Source organism: Salvia miltiorrhiza, chromosome 2 (assembly GCF_028751815.1).
Source record: "Salvia miltiorrhiza cultivar Shanhuang (shh) chromosome 2, IMPLAD_Smil_shh, whole genome shotgun sequence".
In the NCBI taxonomy this organism is placed as follows: Eukaryota; Viridiplantae; Streptophyta; class Magnoliopsida; order Lamiales; family Lamiaceae; genus Salvia; species Salvia miltiorrhiza.
Window position 1 is genome coordinate 45,556,948 of NC_080388.1, and position 11,630 is coordinate 45,568,577.

An 11,630-nucleotide genomic window follows, 5' to 3' on the forward strand; every position below is an offset into this window, starting at 1 on the left:
CGAATTGGTATTTTAATACTCAATATCCTCAGAGATGGGCAGGGGCCGCAGGGCAAGGCTGTAAACGAACCAAGTCGTTCGTAAACTATTCACGACTCGATTAAGAAAAAATTCATTTAAAAATTGTTCGTCTCCTAAATGAACCGAACTCGAATTTGAAATCGAACTCGATAAAATTATCAAACCGAACTCGAGCTTGCATATGTTCGGCTCGAAACATAACAACCCTATTCGCGAGCTTATTTGCGAATATGCTCGCAAATTGGTTCTTGAATAAGTTCGCTATTGAATATGTTTGTGAATATGACAAATTATCTATGAGATAAAATTAAATTATAAGTTATAACTCATAAACAGATTTAGAAAATAAATATACAAAGTAATATATATATATATATAGGGGGCCGCTCCAATGAGACCCCCTAATTTTAGTGAGATCTAGGGCACGATCTGGTGCGTTTATTTTATCAATCTTATGGCTGATATTATATCTGGAGGGTGATTTTTTTTCGCAGGGTTCGAATCCTGGAGGGAGCAGAATATTTTAAATTTTGTTATTCATCAGTATATACTACATTGTTCATCAGTATATACGACCCTGTTCATCAGTATATGTGTCTTATTCATTACGAATTTTTTAAATTTTATTTTTCATCAGTATATACATCTTGTTCATTAGATATACGTTTTGTTCATTAGTATTATATGTCTTATTCATTGTACTCATGTTACACAAAAAATAGGGGGTCTCACTGGAGCGCGCTCCTATATATATATATATATATATATATATATATATATATATATATTATTTTTATCAGAAAAAGAATTTTATTAAAACACTCCATAAGGCACCAGAGGTACCATATGGTCGAAACAAAGAGAACAAGTTTATGAACCCTATTGTTATAAATGAAAGTGACAAGGATATTATGGCTGAACCAAAACGGTAAAAGTGACAATGATTTGTGGACGGATGGAGTATATCTTATATAACTAATTATAGTATAACCCTAAATTATAATTGAAAAAGCATAAAGGCTAACAATTTATCATTATAATTCATAAAATTGGTATTTGTAGGATGAGATTCGCAAGGAGCTTCGAGATCAAGTGTCATATGTTTCATGATCCTCGTATTAAGTTTATTTCATAATACTCGTGTGTTGTGTTATGGGGATTTGTTTTGTGAAAATGGACTTGAGTATATAAATGATAAATTGTAGTTTGTGGATTGAAACTTGTAGATTCAATTGAGCCAGATCTCGAGCATGAGCTTGAGTTCAAACAATATATATATATATTTTTTTGCGAGTTGAGGTAGAATTCGAGCTTGAGTAACAACTGAAAAAAAAAAAAAAAAAACATCGTCGAGTCAAATACGAATCGAGCTCAATCTCGAGCTTGCTCTAATCGAATAATTATCAAATCGGATTAAACCCAAGCTCAAGCTTAATATTGACCTCTCGAACCGAGCTTGAGCTCAATTTAAAGATCGAATTCGAACTCCAGCCGAGCTCGAGCCTAGTAAAAATTTAGAGAGCCGAGCCCAAACCTAAAGGTATTCGGCTTAGTTTGAATACAACCGTAGCCCTAGGTGTGGGTGGGGTGTCAGAATCTATAATGAAATATGAGAAACCATGATAAGAAAACTGGGGAAAAACAAGACAAAGTGAGAAGTACATGATTGGATTATCTTAGATTCAACAGTCTTGCTTCTTATCAAGATTAGGTTTCAGGCAAGTCAATGCCCATATTCCATGATGCTGAAACTATTCATGCATGTGCATATAAATTATGACAATTAATTTCAGCAGCTGCTTTCGACGACGTGTCTCCATACATCAATGTCTAGCACAATTACAAGGTTGACATAACCACATTTTACATCACTCTCAAAAATCATTCAAACAAGATCAACCTCAACATGATTTTCTCAACGCATAAATTATTGTTTACAAAGAAGAAGAAGAAGAAATGTTTACATGATTGAGAAAAAAACGAGATGCATCAGCGCTTCCTTGGCGCTGTGGGGGGTAACTTCTCGGAGGGGCCGGTGGGAAGCTTTTCCCCAGTTTCGCGTTCAATTTTACTCTTTAGCTCCCTTAGTATTTTTATTTGACCAAGCTTTTCTGGAGATAATTTATCCCAGTATATTCCTAGGAATGCACAATTTCTCCCAATCTTAACTAAGCAGATCATGAAAATTAGAGAAACATTAAGAGAGGGAAATCCGGAACTGACCTTGAGGTTTTGGAATTGAGGTGTTGGTGAAGATAATTTGGGTTGGAGTGCAAATGATGTCGACAGGTACATCATGAACCAGCAATTTGTCCATGGGAATCTCATCCACCAATTGTTCATCATGCACTATATATATGTACATGATGAGATGCATTTATTTCATCAAGAGGATATATTTTCAATGTCCTATAGCTTCAACACGACCAACATAAGGATCATTGAGACATTCACATTGGAAGCATGTATCTATTATAACAAGGAAGATGCCGAATATCAATATCTGGTAATAATTCGAAAAGGTATGCCGTATGTGTGACATGTAGAGAAGATGTAGAAGCGCTTGCCATGATCAAGTGAAGCTTATATTGATTGATCAATTGTTGTGCATTTGCATCACTCGGCATCAAGACAGTTACAGTTACTGACTTGAAAATATTTCAGGAGAAAAACATACAAATTTGAGAGGAAAAGCTACAGATTGTACCAGATGTGACAATTGGTGTCGAGTCATCAATGGAACCCATGTAACGTAGCATACCATATTCAAGTTCAGCAAATCCCTGCACCATAAATAATTATTATAACTCCAACTGAAGCCTAATGTTTACAAACAAGACAAAAAGATTGTGATTTGTGATAGTAGGAGGGAAATGAAGGAAAACGTCCCAAGAAATGTGTAACCACTTACGTCACCTAAAAATTATCTTCTCCACTGCTCTACAATTGTAACGAGAAAAAACTCTTATACTATAATACCCTAGTAACTAAAATCATAGATAAGATCGGGCCAAAACTATACTTGATTTGACAGAGTAGCAACCCAAGTAAAACAACATTTAATAAACCTCCGAGACTGAAAGATTACGACAAAACTCTGAAAAAACTGAAAGCATCTCTAAATCCTATTTATGAAATTTCTGATATGCTCATCACTGACCTCGCATTTAATAGGAGAAGATTGATGCAAGACGCTACAAAAGCTTTGACATAATCCAAATCAGACCAAAAGGAAACCGACGTCCTAGCTTAATTGAACAAGAATAGTGGACCCAAAAAACATAGTAGCATATTATACCTCACCCTTGCCAAGTCTTGCCCCTGTCTTTGGGTCGACAGCAACAGAACCAACAACAATTAAGTCCACTTTTATCTTTTCCTCCAGTCCTATAGGCTTGCCATACTTGGCAACTCCGACAGATGTGCATGCCTCCTTAATAGTCTCAGGAATTAACATTGAGTATTCCAGTATAGAGAAGAATCCGGTCCTCAGACGTGGCTGTGGAGTCAAAAGCTTTTTCCCACCTGCCAGTGGACACAAGTGTCAAAATGCTAAGCCCAAACCCTCCATACTAGATTAATATTTCAGGCATACTGCAGCTCTGATTATAGCCTGCCTACTGTTAACAAAATGTAACCTAAGAGATTAATCCTAAATGTAGCATATCTTCATAATTTGATATTCAAAAGAGCTTCAAGAACATAACAATACATAAAATCATTATGCCTAGGATATTTCAAATGTACACAATTAACTAAAATTCGCAACCATAGAAACTAAAACTTTTAGATAGTGAAACTGGAACAGTTGATGCAGCATGGCAAATAACATAGGAAGCTTTAAAGTGCAGTTACGAGGAAAAAACAGAGATTGAGACACTAGAGAGCTAGGTGATAATCATATGCTCCAATTCTTCAATGCAACCACATCAAAGATAATCATATGCTCCAATTCTTCAATGCAACCACATCATAGCTGAGCTTATAAGCTTCTTAAAACAACTTATAAGATGTTTAGAAGCTTATAGTCTCTTAAAAAGTACTTAGTTGGTAAAATAGTTCCTAAGTAGTTTATTAGATCTAAAAATAAGCTCCAAAAAATAAAAGAACATTAACCCCATTTTAGTTTTTCATGATCTTATATGCAATAATCAATTCTCCAAAATGACCCTACTAGGATTTGTTAGAGCAGCCACAGTGCAGCTTGTGGAGCGAGCACGAGCCGCAGAGACTGATGCCAGAGGGGCTCGAGATGCGGCACGGAGTTGCACACTCGGTGCGTGAGGAGAGAGGTTGTGGCGTGTGCGCTCCACTACCCAGTCAAAATTAAAGAAAAAAACAAAAAAATTAAAATCTGAAGATTTGAGGCAGCAGGCTCTTTTGAGCAATTGAATTTATTTTTTTGTTAAAATTGAAAAAGCCGTTTGGCTCTCAACGGTAAATTGATTTTTTTTTCTTATTCCTAATTTTCTTCTATAAATACCCCATTCTCCCTCATTTGTTTTACACCACTCTCAAATTCATCTTCTCCTTCTACTTCATCTTACATTCAAGCTTTTCCTCTCTTTTTTGTTTTAAAAAAATGGAGTGTGAATTTGAAAATTGGTGGAACAACCCGCCATGCCAAAGTCGACCAAGCAATGCGGCTACACGCCTACACTCCGGGGAAAACGAAGCTCATATACACCCTGTGGGCCGAGGCAACGCTGAATGCCACCAAGGGAGCCGATCAAAAGGCTCTCGTCTATTAGGGGAAATTACAAGAAAATACAACTACCAACGGTCTCCCAACACAATTCCACGCTACATGAAGCAAATCAAGTCGCATTCGAATGAGTTAAAAAGAACGTAAAGGTATGTGGGCAATATACGAAAAAAGGCCGTTCAAATTGGGGGAGCGGCATGAGTGATGACCAAATCACTATGGCGGCGCAACAAATATATCAATCCGAGCACGAGTCCTTTATAAAATATTACGACACTTGGCGTGTTCTACGCGAGTCTCAAAGATTCGCATCCAAGGGGAACGACGTCCACTCCTCCAAAGTTATTAGCCAAACATCATATTCTATATATACGAAACAAAACGCAGAAATAAATGCAAAGCGCTTTACGCATAAGCAGCAGCTGCTATACTACCATTAAGTGTGAGGAATCTGACTTGTTTTTGGGGCGTATCCGGATTAACTTTCACGCATTTCGCCTCCTTAAACACCTGCAACTCACTCAACTGCCACAGTCGAGAAGAAATACATCAAAAATTATAACTTTCTTTTTCTTTTCTTTTTTGCGGGGGGAGGAAAATGAAAAATTATACTAATAGAATTCAAATTGAAGCGAATACTTTTTGAGCAGCAATGTGGGCGCCGACGAAATTGGGAATGCGGTGGTGAACGGGGCGGGGGAACTGAGCTATATTCCGGGCCTCCATAAAGTCCCAAACCCGCTTCCTGATGACCCATTTCCACGCCTTCGGGTCGTCGCCTTCGACAGCGGATTTCTCGGCCATGGACTCCCGGGCGGCGGCGTCCAAGCTCAGCCGCTTCGCCTCGTACGCCGCCTCGTCGAAAGTGGCGTCGCTGCGGCGGGAGGCCGTCGTTCTCGAAAACAGTGGGGAAATAGGGGTTATTGTCCGGGAAATTGAAGGGAGGTTAAGGGGTGGTCTGGAACTGGAAGCAGGAGTCCATTTGATTGACAGCGGAGATGCGTGAGAGAGCTTGAGCAATTGCACATCCATACAAAAATGGCGGTTGGGACTCGCGAAGCCATGTTGGATGATGTCGCGGTTTCTCATCTCAAGAATCGCGTTTGGCTGATTTCTTTTTTTGCTTTTGGTTTCTTCAGGTCGTGTTTGGCTGATTTCTAACCAAACGTTTTTGGATAAACTAGTAAGTGACCCGTCAAAATTCGACCGAGTCTATTAAAATATTTTTTAATATATTTTCTATTAAAATATAAATTTATAAAATTATTAATATATTTTTTATTTCATGAATTTTTTTTATTAAAATAAAAAATTTAATGAAATTATTTTTTAAAATAAAAAATTATAATATTTATTTAAAATTGACCGACCTAATTTAAATATTTTATAAAATTTATATGTAAGCAGAGTTTTGATCCAAAAAATATTAAAAGAGAACTTGAAACAATTATTTGAAACGTAACTATATTATATGTCTATAGTTGGAACCAATAATTAAAAAAATAAGAAAAGAATAAATTAGATAATTGCACTAATGACTAGGGGTGTCTAAACGGGGTCGGGTCGGGTACCCTACCCGACATTTGCGGGTACCCGACCCCAATTTTTGTGCAATTCTCCTACCCAATACCCAACCCGACATTGTCGTCGAGTATTATAATACCCGCATACCCGCCTAAAATTAACTTTGCGAATTTTTTCCCTTTTAATTTTTTTCGATGAATAAATTATCATGGTTGATTTTCGTATGGATTAGTGCTTATGTGCAATAATTTCTTTTTGTTTGATAAATATAATTATATAAAGATTAACGGAGTATAAAGTAATTAATTACCACAAAGGGTGAGTTTTATAATTCACCTCATAAGTATATTATATAAAACAAAATTCAAGTTAATTAACAGCTTATGTATATAATATTCTTTATTGACTACTTGAAGAAAAATAATTATGTACTCCCTCCGTCCCAAAGGAAATGCCCTCCTTCTTTTGGGCACTGTTATTAAGGATGCATAATCTGCTTAATCTAGCAGAATATTAAGGAAATTTCAGTTTCTACTAGATTAGGCAGCATATAAGATTCAATGACAGATTATGCATCATTTCAGTTTCTACTAGATTAGGCAGATTATGCATCCTTAATAACCGTGCCCAAAAGAAGGAGGACATTTCCTTTGGGACGGAGGGAGTATTATTTTCTTAATGAAAAGGATGTAGTCACGATATCTCACATGGGAGATATTATAATTGCTGGAGTACTATATTTATTGAAGTTCCCAACGAGTATAGTAGCAATTAGATAATAAAGTCATTAAATAAATGTTACTCCCTCCGTCCCATAATAAGTGGCCACATTCTTTTCGGCACGGAGATTAAGAAATTGAGTGTTATATGTTTTAATAGAGTGTGGCCTACAATTGTTGACCAAATTAGTGAGTAATTGTTGACTTAATTAAAGTAATTTTGTCATTTTTAGAAAGTGGCCTACAATTGTTGACCAAATTAGTGAGCAATTGTTGACTTAATTAAAGTAAACTTTTGCCATTTTTAGAAAGCAGCCACTTATAGTGGGACAGACGAAAAAGGAAATGTGGCCACTTATTATGGGACGGAGGGAGTACAACAAAAAGATTCAATATGTTTTGAAGAAAATTATTATTAGTCTGTCTCATAAATAAATGTTAAAACAAAAAGCTTCACATTCTGTTGTTCACAGCAATTGACGTTAGAGAATAGAGAGAGTTTTATAATTTAGGGATTTAATTGAAATTCTATTAAACTATTATTATAAATAAATAAATAAAATAAAATATAAAATTAAATTAATTTTTTATGCGGATATCCGGCTATACCCGATACCAGCAAATTTTGACATCCTGAATCCCGATCCCGACCCGATTCCCGTGTCTAGCGGGTATCAGGTACCCGATACCCGCACGGGTATCGGGGCCAGGTCGGGTATACTCGATACCCGCATCGCGTTTTGACACCCCTACTAATGACTTAAACTTTAAAAGTTTGAATAAATTATTAAATTTACAATTACCTCATAATTTATCAAAATTTTCATCAGACACCACGTTAGTTGTTGCGTCTTGCGTATGACCTCTTTTTTAGTGACTTTTGAGATTGTCGTGTAGAGTTTCCCATAACTAAAAATAGGTTTCGACATGTATAATCCTACATTTGAAAGAGATTATCCATTACTTTTATTTATTGTCGACATAGCAAAACAAACAGTCATATAAAAAACTTCTTGAGCGCATTTAGGGATGGCAATGGATCCTAGACCCGGTCCAGATTCCCGGATCTAGATCCTTTTTTTAGGATCTGGACCTTAGGAAAAATAGACCCAATGGATCTGGATCGAATCTGGGTTATTCCTATAATTTTCGGATCTGGAGCAAAAAATCTGAGACCCAGATCCGGTCCAGATACGGTCCATGGATCCATTTTATATATATATATATATATATATATATATATATATATAATGTTATTTATTTTTATCTAACTCTAATCTAATATCTATGACTAATCTATATATCTCTTTTCATAAATAATATATAATGCAATTAAAGATAATATTTTACTTTTATTTTAATTTAAATTTTAGTTTTCATCATTATTATTATTATTATTATTATTATTATTATTATTATTATTATTATTATTATTATTATTATTATTGATAACATTAATTTTCTTTTTTCTATGTAAAATAGAGGACACATTGTTCCACTGTTATTTAGTACTTGATTATTATATTCTTATTGTTATTAAACTTTGATAATATTTTTATAGAATATGGTTAATTCATTTATTTTGAATAATTGTTGAAAATCTAGACAATAATTATAATTTTATTTGGGATTAATTTAAGATTTATAAATTTATTTTAAAAGACAAAAAGTATGGATCCGGGTCTGGACCCGAGACCCTGTGAATCTTATGGATCTGGACCCTAATTTTAATAAGATATAGGGGACGATCTGGTACGTTTATTTTATCAATCATATGGCTGATACTGTATCTGGAGGGAGATTTCTTTCGTAGGGTTCGAATCCTGGAGGGAGAATAATATTTTAAATTTTGTTATTTATCAGTATATACTGCCTTGTTCATCAGTATATATGTCTTATTCATTACCAATTTTTAAAATTTTATTTTTCTTCAGTATATACGTCTTGTTCGTTAGATATAAGTCTTGTTCATTAGTATTATATGTCTTATTCATTGTCCTCATTTGAAATGAAAAATAGGGGGTCTTACTGGAGCGCGCCCCTATATATATATATATATATATATATATATATATATATATATATATAGGGTCCAATTCTATAGAAAAAACCCTCTTTGTTAGGTCCGGGGGGTCTCGAATAGGTGTATTGGGGGGGGGGGGGTACGCCTATAGGCTATTTTTACAACAATCTACCGACCTCAATCAGAGGGATCTCAGTCAGAGATTAAAGCGAAACTTTACATGCAAACAAGACACCTGTTTTACCGAAATTAGTTTTGACCAACAGGGTTGACGACTGATACTGAAAGCTCTTCAGTAAAGAGTTATCAGTTAAGTCACTGGAACTTAACTGATCCACGTAAGGGCTTCAGTCGTGTTTGCAAAGATAGAGATGATATCACTCTTCCTTACTATCAGAGGATAGTTCAGTCAGATTGATATCATACGCAGCGGAAATTAAACTTAGTTTCGAATAGCCTCGGTGGAGCAGATAGTTGGATTAAGGTTTCTCTTTCCTGTTAGTCAGTGTTCAGTTTTATCAATTGAAATCGCACAAGTATTGAATGTAAAACTGAAAGCTGTAAATAACACAGAGACTTTTACGTGGTTCGGAAAAACCCTTTCCTACATCCACGACTGGTTGATCAGACCAACAATCCACTCCGCAAGTGCTTGCCTGGTGCACTGCAAACCGTACTCGTGTGCTTGCCTGGTGCACACAACCGTAAACTGAAGATAAACTCTCTTCAGCACCCACACACCTCGCGTAGGATTTCCCTGCTAAGCACACCTCGTGCTCAGACTTCCCACTCAGAGTTCAGAGTACCTTCCTGAACTCCGAATCACTCAAACACTCTTATGGATGAGAGGTTTAAACAAGTGCCAACTATACTTACAAAGAACAAGTTCTTTGAAGCAAGTTTGACCTTTGGCTTCTGGGTAAACAGATATATGCCTAGGGTCTAAGAGAATGTATGTAATCAGTGGAGACTGATTTTGGCTTTGGAATTCTCTTCTTCGATTCAAGCTTTGGGCGGTTAAGCTTTAGGCTGAGTAGCAATTTCGGCAGAGCTTCAGCTTATGTCGTTGAATCGGTGAAGATTGAAGTGATCCTCGAGCGCTATTTGTAGGAGAACTCTTGAATAGATCCGTTGGCGTAAATCGTCATCAAGATTTCTTCCGTTGGAGAGCAATTCGAATTTAGGTTGAGGCTTCAATCTTCGAGGTTCCTTGTCTATGTGGAAACGACTCTCTTTGATGGACAGGAGAAGTGACATCTCTCAAAAGTAACCACCAGATAGGAATGACCTCTGCAGAGATAAGATATTGTGATATCTCTGCATTTAATGTGGCTGTACTTGTGCGTACGTGGCTTCCTCTGAACGTTGGAAGATCAGTCCTAGGAGGAATGTTCAACTGATACTTGACTTTAGTATCAGTCCATTGCGCGCATTAAATAATCAGTCTTCAACTGATACTTCAGTTGGTAACTCCAGTCTTCATTCTTCAGTCTTTAGTCTTCGACACCGCAACTAAACTAGAAACGAACTCTAACACTTGAGTTCAAAACGATTCTAGTCTATTACAACTAAGTCCTATGATTTTTGGTATCATCAAAATAAGGGTTAGGATATTCCACAAGGTTCCCAACAATTTCCCCCTTTTTGATGATGCCAAAACCACACAGCAGTTCTAGACAACAAAAAGACTGAACTCATAGTACAAGTTCTAAACAAGAGGTGAAAACAGTTCCCCCTTAACAATAGAACCTAAACAACTTGTACCTAGAGCAAGAACGAAAACAGTTCTAAAAACAGAACTTAAAGAAGACAGAAAAACCATAATCAGAGCCTGGACAAAGAGTCATTGTCTTCAGGTTGAGATAAAAAAGAAGTTCATTTCATTAATAAGACTGATAAGCCATCAGTCGAGGTACAGAGCAAGACTTACATTGGAGTAAAAAGAAAAACAAAAACATCATGGATAAACCATGGACTCCAGTAGTCTGCTTGGCTGCGCCTTGAACTTCTTGATCTTCATCTTCTGTCTTCATGTCTTCGTGTTCCTAAGCTTGTTCCACTCTCACTTGTGTTCCGTTGATTTAAGGTCTCGTCCTCTTGGCGTATCTTCCTCATGATCATCGGATGATCATTTTGCTTGATCGTCTTCAGTCTTTTGAGAATAAGTCTCTTAAGAATTTCCCCCTTTTTGGCAACATCAAAAAGGTGGGATTTTGACTGAAGGATGAAGCTAAGACCACTGCATGGAAACAAAATCGCAGAATGGTCCAGAGAAAGATGCTGAGGGTCAGAGGTAAACGGAGAACGCGGAGGGTTTAGAAAAGAAAAATGAAGAGTGAGGAGAGGTGGGAGGAAGGAGACGGAGAACGGGGTGGGATCAGGTTTGCATGGCTCTCAAGACTGGGAAGAAGAGAGCAGCAATCATGCAAACCAAAGGAGGTTGAGGAGAGGGTTGATGGTGAAGAGAAAGAAGCAAATGAGGAGAGGTGTGTGGAGAAGGAAAATCGACTGAGTGGCTATCGTGAGGATAAACACTGTCGATGTTGCGCCGGTTGACAACGAGCTCCTGCTCATTGTTGTTGCTTGGCATCGAAGCTTCACAGTGGGCGAGAGGCCTTTCAGTGAAGACGATGAAGTC

The 11,630-nt window shown here is 36.7% G+C and overlaps 1 protein-coding gene across 1 annotated transcript; it reads right to left on the reverse strand.

Annotated features, from left to right (window-relative positions):
• Positions 1 to 1,808: 1,808 nt before the first annotated feature.
• LOC131011672 (5-formyltetrahydrofolate cyclo-ligase-like protein COG0212) lies at positions 1,809 to 5,894 on the reverse strand. The gene is made up of 6 exons (XM_057939450.1): positions 5,366 to 5,894; positions 5,161 to 5,251; positions 3,320 to 3,546; positions 2,729 to 2,804; positions 2,245 to 2,370; positions 1,809 to 2,159 (listed from the first exon to the last, which is right to left on the reverse strand). The coding sequence occupies exons 1-6, from the start codon at positions 5,813 to 5,815 to the stop codon at positions 2,011 to 2,013; spliced, it is 1,119 nt and encodes a 372-aa protein (XP_057795433.1). The 5' UTR covers positions 5,816 to 5,894; the 3' UTR covers positions 1,809 to 2,010.
• Positions 5,895 to 11,630: the final 5,736 nt, after the last annotated feature.

What these genes read in the sequence shown, in the direction of transcription:
- LOC131011672 (XM_057939450.1), bottom strand. Translation starts at nt 5,815, where the DNA reads ATGAGAAACCGCGACATCATCCAACATGGCTTCGCGAGTCCCAACCGC. An exon ending in CAGATTCCTCACACTTAATG is followed by an intron (nt 3,547 to 5,160) that starts GTAGTATAGCAG and finishes GTCCACTGGCAG; the next exon opens with GTGGGAAAAAGCTTTTGACT. An exon ending in CTCAATTCCAAAACCTCAAG is followed by an intron (nt 2,160 to 2,244) that starts GTCAGTTCCGGA and finishes GTGCATTCCTAG; the next exon opens with GAATATACTGGGATAAATTA.